At 59.6% G+C, this 17,194-nt stretch overlaps 3 protein-coding genes across 9 annotated transcripts in view; 2 read left to right on the top strand and 1 right to left on the bottom strand.

Annotated features, from left to right (window-relative positions):
• Window positions 1-13,468, bottom strand: part of ZNF276 (zinc finger protein 276) — a 34,401-nt gene extending 20,933 nt beyond the window's left edge. The window contains exon 1 of one of the 2 annotated variants that reach the window (XM_027977784.3): window positions 13,279-13,468. The gene's annotated coding sequence lies outside the window, so the exon portion shown is untranslated. Of the gene's footprint in view, window positions 1-210; window positions 327-13,278 lie in introns of those variants that run through there. The other variant, XM_027977783.3, reaches the window with a different exon arrangement.
• On the top strand, window positions 72-10,055 carry VPS9D1 (VPS9 domain containing 1). Of its 5 annotated transcripts, none has more exons than XM_027977781.2 (15): window positions 436-555; window positions 1,798-1,873; window positions 3,177-3,266; window positions 3,386-3,548; window positions 5,079-5,190; window positions 5,263-5,325; window positions 5,642-5,694; window positions 5,803-5,890; window positions 5,998-6,083; window positions 6,414-6,862; window positions 7,084-7,213; window positions 7,412-7,620; window positions 7,847-7,931; window positions 9,132-9,236; window positions 9,369-10,055. In XM_027977781.2, the coding sequence occupies exons 1-15, from the start codon at window positions 457-459 to the stop codon at window positions 9,460-9,462; spliced, it is 1,902 nt and encodes a 633-aa protein (XP_027833582.2). In that variant the 5' UTR covers window positions 436-456; the 3' UTR covers window positions 9,463-10,055. The 5 variants fall into 5 exon arrangements, with proteins under 5 accessions (XP_027833580.2, XP_027833579.2, XP_042086733.1 ...); XM_027977780.2 differs by having other exon boundaries at window positions 3,174-3,266; XM_027977779.3 differs by lacking the exon at window positions 1,798-1,873 and having other exon boundaries at window positions 72-555.
• On the top strand, window positions 13,221-17,193 carry SPATA2L (spermatogenesis associated 2 like). Of its 2 annotated transcripts, none has more exons than XM_060398290.1 (3): window positions 13,221-13,412; window positions 13,794-14,097; window positions 15,831-17,193. In XM_060398290.1, the coding sequence occupies exons 2-3, from the start codon at window positions 13,795-13,797 to the stop codon at window positions 16,755-16,757; spliced, it is 1,230 nt and encodes a 409-aa protein (XP_060254273.1). In that variant the 5' UTR covers window positions 13,221-13,412; window position 13,794; the 3' UTR covers window positions 16,758-17,193. The 2 variants fall into 2 exon arrangements, with proteins under 2 accessions (XP_060254273.1, XP_004015010.3); XM_004014961.6 differs by lacking the exon at window positions 13,221-13,412 and adding an exon at window positions 13,547-13,585.
• The last annotated feature ends 1 nt before the right edge of the window (window position 17,194 follows it).

The raw sequence follows: 17,194 nt of genomic DNA, 5'->3' as shown, positions 1-17,194 counted from the left end.
AGGGTGAAGAGACCTGGATGGGGCGGGCTGACCAGCGGAGGGGAGGGTGAGGAGAGCGTAAAGGGAGGAGCAGAGTGAGGAAGGGAGGGGCGCAGTGAGGAGGGGAGGGGCGCAGTGAGGGCAGAGCAGCACGGCCTGAGGGCAAGGGACGCGGTCTACGCGATTGGCCTGTCACCGACGTAGAGTGCGGGCAGCAGCAGTTGCACTTACACGCTTTTGGCTACAGCGTAAGGAGGTTATTTGAGCGCTCCGTCACCCCCACCTCTACCCCTTCGGCCCCAGGAGCAAAGGGCGCAGCGCGCCGGCGGGGAGGGGCTGCCGGAAGTGGGCCCTTGCTGGTACCGCCTTTTCCGATGGTCCTGGGCTCGGGCGGCACCTGGTCCTGCACACGTTGCGTTCCGGGCCCCGAGCCGGCCGCCCCGCCCCTCGGCCGCCACCGCCTCCCCCGCCGGCGCCATGGCCGCTGCGGCCGGGGACGGCTCTGTGAAGCCACTGCAATGCGCCATGAAGCTGGCCAACGGGGCCATCGAGCTGGACACGGGCAACCGGCCCCGGGTAAGGCGGGCGGAGCAGAGCGGGGCGGGGGCGGTCGCCGATCAGCGACCTGCCTGGTGGGCGTGGGCGAGGGCGGGGCCGCGGGGAGGGCGCCTCCAGGCCTCTCTGAAGACTCCGGGGTGCAGACTCCGGCTTAGGCCGTGACCTTGGACAGCTCCCGACCTTTTTTTGTTTTTTTTTCCCCCTCTGTTTAGCAATTCGGTCGGAGCCGAGGCGTTTTTATTTGTGAAGGGACTCAGGAGGTTCCGTGAAACAGCCTTCCAAAGTGTATCTGGCAGACAGTCCCCTGTGTTTGTGTAGTTTGGAGGCGGGCCCTGTAGATTTAGTCAGATTCCCAAAGAGGACGGTACGCAGAAGAGGTTAACTGCGGCTTTCCAGTCGCCTTCAGAGCTTGTTTAGTAGGAAGTGCCGGCGGGGGAGGGGTGCGGCTTGTTTCTGAGAACGGGTGTTAATTCTAAGGGTGGCAACCGCGTGGAAAAGCCGGCGGAGCCACTGTGGGCCGCCGAAGGGAAGAAGCGTTCAGGTCTTCCATCCGTTTCCTTTCCCAAGTCAGGATCCTAGGGCAGCAAATGCCCCCACAAGTCAGAAATCCTTCCCGGAACCCATTTTATCTTTATCTGAGGTGTAGACAAAGGTGAGTAACGAGAACTGGGATGCAACGAAACAAAAAACAAAGCTCCATGCTGTCATTCCAAATGCCCTGAGCTCTGTCAGGCAGCCCTGACCAGGAGGGTCACACGTTGGAAAGTGCCAGCATTCTAGTGGCATAGACTCCTGCGTGCCCGGGGAATTCTTACACTGGGGTTCAGGAAAGGGTTTTCCCAGACTGAGTCAGAAAGTGACCCCAAGATTTCTCAACACAGTCCGTGATTCACCTCCCAGGAAATATTTCTTTAAAGCCACTGAATGAATGGCCCCTGAGTTATACAGGAAAAGAACTTGTTGCATAGAGTGGAAACGGCAGCACCCGGCAGTGCTGCTTCCTTGACCCACTGAATGAGAACCTCCATTCCCTTCCGTGCTGAAGAGAAAGGAGTGACACCAGCTTCAAGTCTAGAAGAAAGGGTTATTCTCTGTGCCCCAGGCAAAGCAGGTACCAGCTAACCAGCTGGGATAATGCAAGTGTATCTCAGAGATAAGCAGGCACCATGGTTGCTGTTTTCAAAAGGGCACCAAGCAGGCATGATGGAATTATTTGCCTCTAATGGCATGGCCTATGTCATTTCTCTTCCCTGGGCTCAGGAGGCATATACAGAATACCTGAGGAGCATCCATTACATCTCCCAGGTGCTGCTGGAAGAAGTGGAGGCCACTAAAGGTACAGCTTCTCCTGTGCTGCCCAGACTGTGGACATCTTGGCCTTTAATGGGTCTCCAGGCCCCAGACCTGGGTGTGTCCCATGTCCTACCTGCCTGGTCATTAGCAGATGAACACCTGAACACTCAGCATGAGTGTGACATGGAGCAGGAAGGGATGGCTGCTGTGACTCAGGCGATGGAGATGGTTGGGGACATGACCACAAACTGACCACTGAACCCCAATCCTGGGAGGAGTGAACTGCACGATGGCTGGGGGCTGGGGGCAGCCCAGAGGCCCTGCAGTGAAGAGGGCGTCAGATACAAGGCCTTCTGGAGAGAGGGAGGTGCAGTTAGGGCAGGCAGGGCCTTGGGTAGGCCTGGGGCTGTTCTGGCATGAGGAGAAGCTCAATGGATGCTTTGTGAGCAGAGGCCAGCATGGCAGCAGAGCCTCCAGGAGGTACCCACAGTGTGGACAGCAGTGGTGGGAGTGCCGGGAGGTGGGCAAGTGAAGGGCTTGGGGGATGTTCTCTAAAGATCTGCCTCAGCAGGCTTTCTCAGGGGACAGTGAGGTGCGGGGGTGGGTTGGGAGCCAGCAAGCAGGAGGTGGCAGGAGCTGAGGCCTCCGTCATGGGCATGGTCTGCTCCAGGTGTGTGGCACCCTGGCATGGTCAGGGGCGGTGGCTATCCCCACAGTGAGCACTGCCCCGGGGAGCTCGGCAGAGCTTTGAGCACAGGAGTAGGGCACAGTGGTAGAGGCCCTGAGGGGATGTCTGAGAGGAAAGACTATGAGGGGTCAGGGACCCTTGGAGAAGGGTAGCACATGAGTGGATGAGTGGAAATCTGGCGGCTGAACTAGGGTGTAGTGAGGGGCTGGCCCTGAAGGCAGTAGGAGGGGGGTCAGGAGCTGGGGCTGGTGGGGTCCATGGGAGGCTGTCAGATGGCAGCCCCTCCAGCCTGAGTTTGCTGACAGGAGCGATTCCAGAGGAGGGAGTGCAGAGCAGAGAACAGATGCCCCCGGGGTGCATGGGATGCAGGGTGGAGGGCTGGAGGTGGGCGAGGAAATGACCTCTGTGAAACAGCCACACTGTCTGCAGGGCCCGCCGGGAGGAGGGGCCGTAAGTACATGTGAAACTGTCCTGGGGAGAAAAGGCCAGGTTAGTTAGAGAAAAGGCTCTGGTGGTCCAGGCAGAAGGACAGGATGGCCACATAGAGGGCAGGTGGTCCGAGATGAGGAGGGGGGTGCCTTTGTTTGTATCTCAGCAAGAATCTGACCAGTGACAGAGGGGATGGTAACCATCTTTTTTGTCACTTGCTCCCCAGAAGCTGGGGAAACTGTGACCTCTGATACCTCAAAGATGCTGAAGCTGGCCGAGCAGTGTCTGGAGAGGGCCCAGTCAACAGCTGCCAAGCTTGGTGGGTGTCCAGCAGAAAGCTTTCTTGTGTCATCCACTTCCACCCCTCCAGCTCAGTCTGCCTCTCCTTTGTGGAATGTGGGGCTCCTATGCGGATCCTTGACTGTGCGTGTCTTACAGGGAAAACATGCCTGAGGCCAGCCATGCCTGTGGCTGCGCCCGTGCCCTCCCCTGCTAGTCGACACCGCCGGGTATACTCAGATGAGGGAGGGAAGCTCTCTCCGTTCCTGCCACCTGAGATCTTCCAGAAGCTTCAGGTCGTGGAGTCACAAAGCTCTAAGAAGTAAGATGGGACAGCACGGCCTGTGGGCTGAGCCTGGGTTTGGAGGCACAGTGAGATAACTGAGGTGGCTTTAGTCAAAAGGAACCCTAGAATGGAAATAACCTGGTGCCTAGCAGAAGCAAATGCAAATTGTCTCTGGAGAAAAGCACCTTCAACTTCATGAAATGAGTGGTACATAGTCAAAGACAACCATGCACAAAAAGAAGTTTGAGCAGTAGCAGAAACACACCTGAAAACTCTTCAGATAGAGTTATGGGACACGGATTATAACACAGTCATGCTCTCTATAGTCAGAGAAATAAAAAGAAAGTTTTAAAATACCTTTAGGGAACAAGAAACTGTAAAATCTGACTCCTGTTTCTAATAGAGGTCAAATAAGAACCAAGTCGGAGAAGGCAATGGCAACCCACTCCAGTACTCTTGCTTGGAGAACCCCAAGGATGGAGGAGCCTGGTAGGCTGCAGTCCATGGGGTCGCTAAGAGTCAGACACGACCGAGCGACTTCAGTTTCACTTTTCACTTTCATGCATTGGAGAAGGAAATGGCAACCCACTCCAGTGTTCTTGCCTGGAGAATCCCAGGGACAGAGGAGCCTGGTGGGCTGCTGTCTATGGGGTCGCACAGAGTCGGACACGACTGACGTGACTTAGCAGCAGCAGCAAGAACCAAGTAGTAATAAGAAATACTAAATTTTTTAAAAAACTAATCAAAAACAATGGAAACAAATTATATTCTGTAAAAATACACACGTGGACCCAAAAAGAAGTGTACAAGTTTGTGACAGCAGAGTGGACATAGCTGAAGAGAATTAGAGAACTGAATAAAAGGTTAAAGGTTTTCCTGAACGGCTCACACACACAAAAAGAAAAGATGAAAAAGACATGGAAGGTCTATCCAGAAACAGATGACAAAGAAAATGTAAGAGGAGCATTATTTGAAGAGAGAAAGACAATTTTCTTTCTAGAGCTGATGAAAGACCCCAAGACACAAATGCCAGAACCCCAGCAGGGTAGGCAAGAGGATGGGCTCCTCCTGCTGCAGGTTCTGAGCCACTGCTCACTTTGTCTCTGCATGTGCTGCTCTGGGGCAGGGCCAGGCACCGACTCCCATCCCAGGACAGTCTTGTGCCCCACAGCCTACCTCCTCCCACCCATGAAAGCAGGAAGATATTAGACTGAAACTTTGGATGGTGAGAGGGCTGTCAGTGGCTGTTACAGAGTACTGTGACCTCCCTTTCGTGGGCTGCAAACTAGCTATTTAGCCCACATGGTGCCTTCAAAGAGTTTCATGCTATTCAGAAACTCAAATGACTGAGTTGCTTAAAGGTCTGGAGTCCAGGCAGTAGGGCCATATTTCAGGGGGCAGGTGTCTCCTATCCACCCCAGACGTCCTCTTTCCTTTACATTCCTGCCGGCCCCCATTACCACCTCCTCACCTTGGGGCCTCAGGGGAGGGTCAGGAGGGGTCCTCAGATGACTGGAGGGTTTGTGGGCTTCCTGGAGCCTGGCCAGCAGCTTGTCAACATTTCAGGGAGCTGACACCCCTGGAAGAGGCCTCCCTGCAGAATCAGAAGCTGAAGGCTGCCTATGAGGCCCGGATGGCCCGGCTAGACCCCAGCCAGGCCATGCAGAAGACATCCCTGGTGAGTGGGGCCCAGGACCATGTGGAGTGGGGGTGCCAGGGGGGCAGGCCTTATTCCCTCTTCCTGTCCTAGACCCTGTCCCTGCAGCGCCAGATGATGGAGAACCTGGTGATCGCTAAGGCCCGGGAGGACACAGTATCCTTTCCATCCAGCCTTGGGGTCCAGAGGCTTAAGCTGAGGGAGGAGGCAGGGAGGAGAGGTGCCAGAGCCCAGCATCCTTGTTGGGGGGGCAGGGAGCAGTGGTTCCTGCCCAGCCTGCTTCCTCTTGCCCCTTGGCCTTTGCACAGGCCGCCCTGCCCCTCCCAGCACCCACAGACTCCTCTCGACCCCTCTCAGGTCAACTAGGACTTGCCTTCTTCCACCCACCCCGCCGGCCCGTGTCCAGCAGGGCTCAGGGACGCCAGGGGTCCATACATGCCACTCAGAAAGGGCCTTAACTCTGCTGCCCCAGCTGCAGAGGAAGATGGAAGAGCGCCGGCTGCGGCTCCAGGAGGCCGCCAACAAGTGCGTCCCTGCCTCGGGTCCCAGGACTTCGGGGGATGGGGGAGCAGGTGGGGGCTCCCGCGCCTGCCTGTCCAGCCCTGAGGTCCTCAGACCTGTCCTTCCTTCCAGGAGGTTCTGCAGCCAGGTTGCCCTGACCCCCGAGGAGCGGGAGCAGCGAGCCCTCTATGCTGCCATCCTGGAGTACGAGCAAGACCATGTGAGTGCTGGGCGGGGCGGGCTGGGAAGGTCTAGTCCCCGGGGTGCAGCCTTGGTGAGGGAGGAGGGTCTTCCCGGGGCTCTCTCCCAAGGGCTCCTGTCCTGCAGGACTGGCCAAAGCACTGGAAGGCCAAGCTCAAGAGGAGCCCAGGGGACCTGTCCCTGGTGACCAGCCTGGTCTCCCACCTGCTCAGGTATCAGGCCTCATCTCCCTCCAGCAGGCTGCAGGCTGCTGGCAGAGGAAAGGATTAAGTGGGAAGGAGGGGGAGGTCTGGGGTGACTGCAGGGGCAGTAGGCCCCTGATGGCCTTTCACAGGCCTTCTGCCTTCTCAGGGGGCGGGACATTTGCCCACAAGGTTTATCCATCAGTCCCTTCTCTGAAACCCCTCACAGTAGGGCAACATGACCAGTGGGGGGGGGGGGGTTGGGCGGGCTCTGTAGCCCCCACCCCAGAGCCTGGTGAGGAGGCTGCAGCCGCCAGCCCTACGGGGCTGCCCTCTACACTGCTTCTACCCCACTCACAGCGTTCCCGACCACCCCATCTCCCAGCTCCTGAAGAAGCTCCAGTGCGCGGTGTACCGGGCGCTGTACCCCATCGTGAGCAAGGGCGCCGCCCCCGGCTGCTGTTCCCTGCCCCCTGACGCCGACGGGCTGCTGGCTCCTGGAAGCCGGCGGCTCCGGCCTTCTCAGAGCCTCTACTGCATGCCTTCCCCGCTGGAGCCCAGCCCGGCCCCAAGGCCCCTGGACGGCCCATGCGCCAGCCCACCCCGCCCCGGCAGCCCCGCAGGGCCTCCATCACCCCAGCTGCTGGGCAAGGACAGCTCCTTCGAGGATCTAGAACAGTTCTTGGCTCCTCCTGAGAGGAGGGGCCGGGGCCCTGGGGAGCGGCCTGAGCCCCAGATCCCAGGGGTGAGGAAGGAGCCTATGCTGGAGCAGCTGAAGGGCACTGTGCAGGACATACACGACGCCATCGGTGAGGCCCCAAGACGGGCACTTGGGCGGCTGCATGTGACCCTGTGACCCCAGGGATGAGGGCTCACCAGGCCACAGGGTTTCAAGGGGAGGGGAGGCAGGGCCAGGCAGAGCGCCCTCCCAAGGAGCCCAGAAGCAACCTGCGGTGAGGCCCACCCCGAGGAGGCTGTCTCTGCGGGGCGAGGCTGGAGGTCCCCGCTGAGCCAGCTCTGCTCCCGGCAGACAGGCTGCTCTCGCTCACCCTCCTGGCTTTTGAAGGCCTAAACACGGCCGCCTCCAAGGACCGCTGCCTGGCCTGCATCGAGGAGCCGTTCTTCTCCCCACTGTGGCCCCTGCTGCTGGCTGTCTACAGGTGGGCCCCCGACCCCGAGGTCCACCCGGGTGCTTCCCTGGGCGGGCGCCTTCCCTTCCCAGCCTCAGGTGTTTCGGGTTCGCAGGCACTGCCACGCCCACCGTCCAAGATTCTGGGCGTGGCTGGCTCCCCCAACCAGGTCTCTGTCTGCCCCGGGCCGGGGTCTTTGCCGCTGAACCTGGCCTCTCTCCACCCCAGGAGCGTTCACCGCCTGCGGGAGGAGGCCTTGAGCCGGAGCATGGAGCTGTACAGGAATGCACCCCCAGCGGCCGTCGGTGTCCCCACCAGGCTCCTCCCGCAGGACCCCGAGGCCGCGGGAGCGGGCCCCTACCCCTACTGCGCCGCAGCCCAGGAGCTGGGGCTGCTGGTTCTGGAGAGCTGCCCCCAGAAGAAACTGGAGTGCATTGGTGAGGGGGCAGTTTGGGAAGGGAGAGCAGTGTCCCGTCCCACGGGGCACCCTGAGTCTGCACCTCTGAGCCACAGCCTGGTCCCGTCTGGTTGGGAGGAGTCCCTTGGGACAGAAGCGGTCCTGCCCTGCCCAGTCCTGCATGGGGTGGGGGTGCGACGGTGCCCCGGGCCGGTTTGGGACGCCGTCCCCACCCCCTCACCCGAAGCCTTGCTTCTGCGCCATAGTTCGGGCCCTGCGGGTCATCTGCGCCTGTGCGGAGGATTACTACCGGGCCCGGGAGACTGCGCTGCAGCCTGGCATCGCCGCTATGTGAGTCCCAGAAGGATGCCATTGTGAGGTGGGGGGTGGGGTGGGGGGCGCGCTGGGCCTGTCTGTGAATGCCTTCAGAGGCTCAGGGAAGCAGAAACGCTTCACCCTGCCCCAGCACTGGGCGCTTGGGGTTCCGTCTTGTTTCTCCTTAAGGACAGGATGGCCTTTTCCCACCAAAGACCCCTGGCTCCAGCCCTGCAGACGGCAGGGCCCTGACCCTCTGTATTCCGGTGGCATTCTCGAAGCCTGTGCCTCCCCTCTGTCTCACTCTGTCTCACACTTGGGGAAGCCTCCTTAGTCTCTGCCCATACTCTGGAGGCCGGTAGGGGCCTTCCCCACAGTGTCCTGCCTTAACTCACCTGGGCCAGCCTAGAGCTGGCAGTCTCCTGCCCTGGTACTGGTGAACCCTCCCTGCCAGGGCTCTGCCTCCTGCTACACTGTGCCAGAGACCAGGGTTGCCCTGAAGGCACCTGTGCTTCCACCCGAGTGGGCAGGTTGTGGCACCTACCTGTGCAGAGGCCTGGGGTTGTTTTCACCATTTTACCATCTGGCCTCCAAAAAAGTTGTTGCAGGTGAAAGGGTCCCAGAACTAAAAGTATTCAGAGTCCCAGTCCCCACATAAGCTCCTTCAGGATTTCTGAGGAGCCAGAGAGGTGGTGTCTGTGCAGGTGTGTGGCTCCCAGGGAAGTGGGAACAGAAGTCCCTGGCCTGTGCCTTCATGCTTCTGGCAGAGACCACTGACCCGTGGGGCCTTCACTGGGGTTTTGACCATCCCCCAGGGACTCCCTCACTGAGAAGCGTCCTGCATCAGATCTGGGATACCAGACGTGGCAAATGAGTGATCCTGATCCCAGGAGTGAATAGGGTGCCTGGGAACATGGGCCTCCCACTCCAGCAGCCTGTCCTTGGGCTCTGGCAAGTGCACAGGAATGAGGAACGGTTTCTCCCTGGTCCAGCCCTGGGCTCTGCAGCACTGGGTCCCCATTCAGGATGGCCTCAGTGCTCCCAGATTGTTTGTCATGCTGATCCAAGCCCTCCCCCTATCCCATGTGGCCAGTGGGTGGGAGGAGCACAGTGAGCAGCCAGCAAGCTCAAGGCTGCTCCAAGAACTGAGCTGGAGCTTCAGGCTTTTGGGGACTCAGCAGGCCCCCCTACCCAGGTCCCTGGAGCCTCCTGGCTGGATGTGTGTCTCCCCAACAGTGGTGCTGATGACTTGCTGCCCATCCTGTCCTTTGTGGCGCTGAAAAGTGGCCTCCCTCAGTTGGTGTCAGAGTGTGCAGCCCTGGAGGAGTTCATCCATGAGAGGTGGGGTCCTCGAGCCCGTCCCTGCCCTGGCATGCGGCCCAGAAGCGACCCGACAGCCCCTGTGGGACCTCAGCACTGAGGTTCTGCCCTGCAGCCCCTCCAGTGACAGGTGCCGGTGTCACCTCCACGCAGGTACCTGATTGGAGAGGAGGGCTACTGCCTGACATCCCTGCAGAGTGCCCTGAGCTACGTGGAACTGCTGCCCCGGCGGGCCCTGGGCAAGTAGTGGAGGACCAGCCGGCCAAGGACTGGCCAGGAGGCACTTGTGCGGGGCAGCAGGCCAGACGTGGAGGGGCTCTTGCCCCAGCCTGACTTCGGCCCCAGGGCTCAGGGAGGCCCCTCTGCTCCTGGTAGGATGAACATCTGGCAGCTTGGGCCGCTGACAGCTAGCACAAGGACTGAGGGGGCTGTGGGCCTGGCCGAGGGCAGCTCTACTCCCCTACATTCCCGTGACGTTCGGAGCCCCCTGAGCCAGGTTGTTGTCTGAATCGAGAAGAGAGCTGATCACTCCCACAGGGGCCTGAGGCCCAGGTGGGTTCAGACCATGCTGTTTATTTATTGGACACTGACCACTCTGTCCTGGAGGCCCAAGTGTCCCCAGGGCATCTACCCATGTCTGGGACCTCTGAGCCACACTTCACCCTCGGTGGTAGGGATGGAAATCCTGAGATCCCCACCAATCCCCACCCCCCATTCAGCCCCTTTGGGGTCGGTGCGAAGCCTGGGTCAACACCTGTCTGTAGCCCACCACCTGCCCACAAACTGTTACAGGCCCCTGGGCAGCCACTGACCCAACTGGAAATAAAAAGGTGACTGGCATCTCCCTCCACGTGGCTCATTTGCTCCCCATCCCACTGGCCAGCCCAAGGCCTGGACAGTACAGCCACGCCTGGCTGACTGGCAGGAACCAGACAGTCCCAGAGAGCCCAGGGGGCCATTGCCAAACTCAGCCTGCCTCCCAACCCTCTGCCCAGGGGTGGGCTCTTTCAGGGGCCACTCGCTCTAGCATTAGACACACTCTGTGGGGCCTAGCGGGTTGGTAGGGTCAGAGGTCATCACTGGGCAGGATCTAAGCCTGGAGCACTTATTCTGAAGAGTTCTCTGGAGTCAGCTTTGCTCTCCAGGTGGGCAGCACACCCAGGGGCCCCTGGAGAACACAAGACAGGTGGCCTGGCCGCAGCCCCAGACAGCATCTGCCAGGGAAGGAGGTGGGTGGTTCGCCCCCCACGGCAGAGCCTCGGCCCCCTACCACGGCAGAGGCCCATCATGGGAGGAGTGGGCAGGTCCCTACGAAAGGCTCAGTTGGACTTGACTGTGCATCCTGTGTGCACATTATCCCAGGGCTCTGCAGGAGACCATGAGGAAAGTGAGGCATGAGGAGGTGACTGCCTCCTCCAGGCCACACCTCCCAGAGCAGAGCTGGCTTGGAGCCCAGCAGGTTGACTCCAGAGGCCAGAGGGTATCACTGGACGTAACCTGAAGGGCAGGCACAGGCCCAGTGCACTGGGGCAGCTGCCTGTCTCGGGAGCCTTTGTGAGCAGGAGTCCCCTGCCCACCAGCACCCCAGGAACAAACAAGGAGGCACCCACCAACTTACCCTGCCCTGCTCTCAGAACTTGCGGCCTCTGAGTTCCTGCCCTTGTCTCCCATCCCTGCCCTCTCCAGAGGAAAGCCCCCAGCCCTGGACATGAGTCCCAGCCAGCTGTGAAGGCTGGGGAGGATTACACCCCTGGTCCAGGCCTTGGTGGGGACATTTCAAGGATGGGACTGTAAAGTCTCCCTCACAGAGCAGGTGGACGTAAAGGTGGGTCTCAAGCTAGGCCTGACTGGGCAGGCCCCTGCTGGCCCTGAGGCTGTCTCCTTCCTCTGATCAGACAGCTTTCCTGCTGGTGATTCTGGGCCAGTCCTTTAGCCTCTCCCAGCCCGTGGCCCTCCATAGAACGAGTGAATGATGGATTCTTCACATAGAAAATCCTGCAGATCAACAAGATAACGGCAGGAGCTCCGCTTAGAAAAATAGCAAAGGCTATGAACAGTCTGTCTTCAGAAGAAATTTAAAAAGCTAATCAGCATAAGAAGTGTCTGAAATCATTTTAAAAATCAAGAAATACAAAGTAAAACACAAGATAGGAAACCTAGGCATTGGACTGGTGAAGATAAGGTTGGACAATCCAGAAGGCAGTGCTGCCTGGGAGACAGGGCCGCACATGTAGTGTGCAGCATGCTGGGCCAAGGTAAGTATCAACTGATCCTCCCACCTACCCACTCCACTCCTGGTTGTAGCCCAAGGTCACAGGAGGCAGAGCGGCCTGCTAGGTGACAAGCCAGTCTACTTGGTGGCTTAAACACAGGACAGCCATTTGCTTTGCTCTTGAAACTCCTGTTTCAGCAGGATTCAGTATGGAAGTCTCATCTCTGCCCTCCTCCAGCATCAATTAGGTCAGCTTTCAAGCTGGGGTGACACAAGGTCCAGGGGTTAGGGTCATCTGGAGACTTGCCTACACCTCTGCCATCAGCAAGGGCCTCAGGGCTGTGAGGACAGTCATGTGAGGCCCACATCCATTTCCTGTAACTAACTAGATGCCATAACAAAACAATACAAATTGGGGAGTGCAAAACAACAAAAGTTTACTCTCAAAGTCCTAGTCTTAAATCAAGGTATCCACAGAGCCTTGGGCGGGCAGAGTGCCAGACAGATCCCTTCCCTGCCTCGTCCAGCTCTGGAGGTCCATCATATACCTCCTCCCGAAGTGTGTAACCTTTCTCCTCATAAAGACACTGTTCTGACTTGGCTTAGGGTCCACCCTCATCCAGTCTGACTTTGTCTTAACTTGATTATATAAGCTCACATTCCCAGGTTCTGTGGAGTCTGAATTTTATCTAGCCCCTCATACAGCTGCTGACATTCCCCCAGCATGTGACTAGGTTCCAAGAGTGAGCATCTCAAGACAACAAGGCGTTTTTGTGACCTAACCTAGGAAGCCACACACTGTCATTTTCATTGTGTGTCCTCTATGGTAGGACAGTGCCAAGACCTACCCAGGTTCAAGGGTCCCACCAAAACAGGGGCCTGCTCCTTGGAGCAGCACACACAATCCAGAGCAAGCACCTGCAGCCACTGAGGGGCCGAGTGGAGCAGCAGAGCAGGACACGAAGCAGAACACTGTCCACACATGGGCCTGCACGTTGGCAACAATGTGCTCCTAGGGTGTGTCCACCACTTTCAGCGATCGCCTTTGTGGAGGAGGGGCGCTGTGGGCAAGGCCATAGGCGATGCCACAGAGCGGCAGGTGCTGTGCACCCATCATAAACCACTGTGAACTGAGGAGCGAAGTAAGCCCAGCTGTTCTTCCTTCACACAAGGATGCACTTGGAGGTGTGCGAAGTCAGATGTCCCTTCAGGGTCGATGCGAGCCCGGAGGGGGCTGAGTCAAGTAAACAGTAAGTGAAAGATTGGAACGTTCAGCGGTGCTCGGCAAAACACCGCTCGGCTGATTCCCTACTTGGTTATGATCTTTTTCTCAAAGTATAGAAATCTTTTCCCCAGTCAGGTCCCACTTGGCGTGGAGAGGTTAGGGTTCCAGAAATCGCGGACCCTTGCCTGCTCAGGGAGCGAACCCCCTCCCCCATCCTTCCTCCACACAGTCTTAACGGTGAGTTAGGCAGGAAAACCAGAATAAGGAAATTGGAAGCTGTGGCCCTTCTGGGCCTGGATGCCTGGAATCTCTGACCGAGTCAGAGAGGCCCACGTTGCTGTTCTGTTTTTTCTTTTGGGAGGCCGCACAAGGAACTTCCCTGCCCACGAATGGAACCCGGGGCCCCCAGCAGCGGAAGCGCGGAGTCCTACCAAATGGACCACCGGGTTGCTGTTTTAAATCACACGGAAACGCACGTCTGGCGCCCACCTTGAGCGCCGGCTCCGCCCTCTTCCCCATATCTGGTCATCCCCGTTAGGCGACGAGAAGGGTCCCGCCCCGTCGGGGTAGCCCCGCCCTCAAGATTCGGCCCGGGACCCCTACGCGCCCACGAGGAGCCCCGGTACCTGCTTCCCTTGCGGCCTAGCGTTCCCAAGGGACCAGCTCTGGCAGTCTGCCCCCGCAGCAGGAGAGCGCCCCGTGCCAGCCTGGGTGGGAGCGCCCGCTGTGCACCCCTCACTCCGCCCCGCGGGCATTGCAGGTGCGTTGCATTAGGGCTCCCCGGCCCCGACCAGGCCCCGCCCTCGAGGAGACTCCGCCCAGAACGTCAGGGCCAAAGCCGAGGGGCGGAGCCGCCCCCGGCGGAAGCGCGCTACTGCCTGCTGAGAAGCCCGCACAGAGCGGCCGGCGCTCGGCACCGCTGGGGGCAGATAGGTAGGGCGGTGGGCTACTGGGCAAAAGCGGATTTCTGCTTGGGAAGGGAGACTCAGCTGGCGCAAATCTCCAAGGAACAGGGGGCTGTGGACACCAGGGGCGCTCAGCTGGGGGTGAGGGGGTACTGTGGACGCAGGCGGGGACTCTGGAGGAGCGGAGCGCGCAGGGAGGGGCCTCTGGGTGCTGACACCCTACTCCTGCCCGCCAGCATGGGCAGTAGCTCACTGTCCGAGGACTACCGCCTGTGCCTGGAGCGGGAACTGCGGCGCGGCCGCGCTGGCGTGTGCGGGGATCCATCGCTGCGGGCCGTACTCTGGCACATCCTCGTGGAAGACTTCGACCTGCACGGGGCGCTGCAGGATGACGCGCTGGCACTGCTCACCGACGGCCTGTGGGGGCGCGCCGACCTGGCCCCCGCGCTGCGCGGCCTGGCCCGTGCCTTTGAGCTGCTGGAGTTGGCCGCCGTGCACCTGTACCTGCTGCCGTGGAGAAAGGAGTTCACAACCATCAAGGTAGGGCGCCGAGCCGCGTGGAGGTTCCCTGCCCCGGCTACTGGGTGCTGGGCACCGCCCGGACGGGGGCTACCGTTGGGATGAGGGACTGCAGGTGTCCACAGAGCCAGATGGGTTTCAGAGGGCTCAGTGTGCCAGTGTCCTGGGCGTGTTGGAGCATCTCTTGGCTGAGGTTTCCCTTGGTACTCCTAGGGCTGAGAACACCTGTCTGGGTACCTGTCTTCTCAGGGATCCTGCTTCTTAAAGCTTGTATCGCTGCCCTAAGAGCGGCCCTGTGGCCTGTTACCATAGAAATCCTAGGACAGGTGCATGGGAAGGACTCAGCATTCCATAATCACCCTAATCCCTCCAGGATGTGGGCTGATCCCGTTTGTAGAAGAGGACATGGGGTGGATATATTTCCTATGAAGTAGGCAGGGGCTGGGGGTACCCCTGCATGCCCTAGGAGAGCTGGCCTAGACAAGAACCTAGCTCACCCCCCAGCCTGGGTAGAGGCTGTGCGGGCCTGACCCCTCCAGGTGAGCTGCGGGCTGACAGGAGGGGGCAGGCTGCTTTGTGCTCCGGAGCTAATTCAGAAGAGTGGGAAGATAATGACGTCACTGGGCACGTGGGCGGCTGCCTCCGCTGGTTGTCATGGCAACAGCAGCCTCTCTCAGGGACAGGGAGCTCTGGGGCTCACCGCTCCACAGGACATCTGCTAGAGCTTTCATTCATCCACTCAGACAGAGGGCAGGATCCAGCCCCACATGGGCCAGGAGCAGAATGGGCAGGCCTGATCTTGAGATGCTAACTGGCTTCAGTGTTGAGCAGACCTGTATGGGATCTGCTGTGGCCTGAGGCAAGAATCCATTTCTTCCTCTGGGAAGCAGACAAAAGAATAGTCCAGCATAAAGTTCATTGTTGAGGGGTGAAGGCACAGCCCTGGGTATAATCTTACACACAGTAGCTCCCCCATGTGTGGCTCTAAGCAGAGCACTCATGGGGTCCCAGATGTCATAGGCTTGCAAACACATGGGAGACACAAGATCACCATCCTAGGAAACTTTTAGTTCCTCCGCAGTCTGGAGCCTCCAAAAACTACACATTCCATCCATGTGGTGGAAAGCTACACAGCCCTCTGTCCTAATAGAGAAAGCTCTCAGAAACTGAAAAAGTAGAGCTCAGAATAAAGTGTTTAGGTGGCTACCTGCTCAGAGAAGCAGAAAAACACCTCTATTTTTTGTGTGTTTGCATAACCAGACACTCAGCAGGTACACAGGAAACTAACTAGAGGAGCAAACCTCTACAGTTGACAGGAGATGGAAGGGACTCATAGGGCAGTGAGATTTCTCAGCATAGGGGCTCTTTAGTTTGTTCTATAATGCAGGTGAAATGTATTAGACTTTTAAAAAAAATTGTGACGCCTAGGCCTGCCTCAGCCAATATTAGAACCTCAGAGGTGACCCAAACATCTGTTTTTTTTCTTTTTTGGCTGCACAGCTAGCGGGATACCAGTTTCTCAACCAGGGACTGAACCTAGTGGAGGGCATAGAGGACATGAGATGAATGCATCTCCTATGAAGTAGGCAGGGGCTAGGGGTACCCCTGCATGCCCTAGGAGAGCTGGCCTAGACAAAAACCTAGCTCACACCCCCAGCCTGGGTAGAGGCTGTGTCCAGGGCTGCACCACTTGGAAGTGAGCTCATTGGGTCTGTGGGAGCGGGGCTGCCACCAACCAACCCCCTCCCTTGCAGACATTCTCCGGGGGCTACGTGCACGTGCTAAAGGGCGCACTCTCAGAGGACCTCCTCATCCAGAGCTTCCAGAAGATGGGCTACGTACGCAGGGATGCCCACCGCCTCATGGTGGCTGCCCTGCCCCCCGCCCACCAGCTGGTGCAGGTGGCCCTGGGCTGCTTCGCCCTGAGGCTGGAGTGCGAGATCCTGGGTGAGGTGCTGGCGCAGCTGGGCACCAGCGTGCTGCCAGCCGAGGAGCTGCTGCAGGCACGGCGGGCCAGCATGGACGTGGCCTCCTGCGTGGCCTGGCTGCAGCAGCGACTGGCCCGTGAGGAAGAACCACCACCCCTGCCCCGCCGTGGCTCCCCCACTGGGTGCCAGGCCCGGCTGGACCTGTACCGGGACGTGCAGGAGGATGAGGGCTCAGATGAGGCCAGCCTGTACGGGGGCCCCTCGCCCAGCCCCGACTCTCCCGCCTCAGAACTAGCCTGCCAGCCTCAGTTCTGGGAGCAGAGTGCCAGACTGTGGGGGTCGGGGGGCGGGCCATGGGAGCCGGCTGAGGCCAGCAGCCCCACCTCCGGGGCCTCAGAAGAGGAGGAGCCCCAGCCCGAAGCCTTCTCCTTCCTCTCACTGCGTAGAGAGCTGCTTAGTCGGCCTGGGGACCTGGCCCCTCCCCATTCCCCTAGGAGCCCTGAGCAGGCCAGCCCCGCGCCCATCCCGGAGGCCCCCGGCTACCAGATGCACACTTGCCTGGCCCCGGGAGCCCTGCCCGCCTTCTGCTGCGACACGTGTCGCCAGCTGCACGCCACCCACTGTGCCGCCCTTCCCAGCTGCCACCCCGGCCATGGCCTGCGCACCCTGCATGGGAACAGCCAGCGGCGTCTGTGGCTGCAGCGAGCCCAGGTGGATGCCCTGCTCTATGACAGCCCCGCGGCCGGGCCCTAGACCCACCTGGCCCCAGGGCAAGGGCTCTCCGGAGAAACTCCGTGGTGCTTTTCTGGGGCTTGTCCCGCCTCAGGCCCCGCCCACTGGCCACCCTGCTCCTCCTGCCATGCGGTCTGTGCCCTACCAGGTGAGGTGGGGACTCACCCTCCATGGACAGCTCCCTGCTGGTCCCACCCCCACTCTGGAAGGCAGGGTGGGAGACCTCAAAGGCTGCCCACCCCAGATCCAGTGGTAACGGCGCACAGATGCCAGCAGCCATCCCCAACTCACTGGACTGGGGGTGCTCTGCCCACCAGGATGCCTGGGGCAGGTGCCAGTCTTCTGTGTGGCCTCTGCTCAATGGTGCCCCCACCCCAGGCCGTCTGACCCCCTCCCCCACACCTGTCACGTCACACAAATCATGACCTCCAAGTACATTAAAGGACACTGGCTCCAAC

Source organism: Ovis aries, chromosome 14 (genome assembly GCF_016772045.2).
Source record: "Ovis aries strain OAR_USU_Benz2616 breed Rambouillet chromosome 14, ARS-UI_Ramb_v3.0, whole genome shotgun sequence".
NCBI lineage: Eukaryota > Metazoa > Chordata > Mammalia > Artiodactyla > Bovidae > Ovis > Ovis aries.
This window is presented reverse-complemented; position numbering and strand designations above follow the sequence as displayed.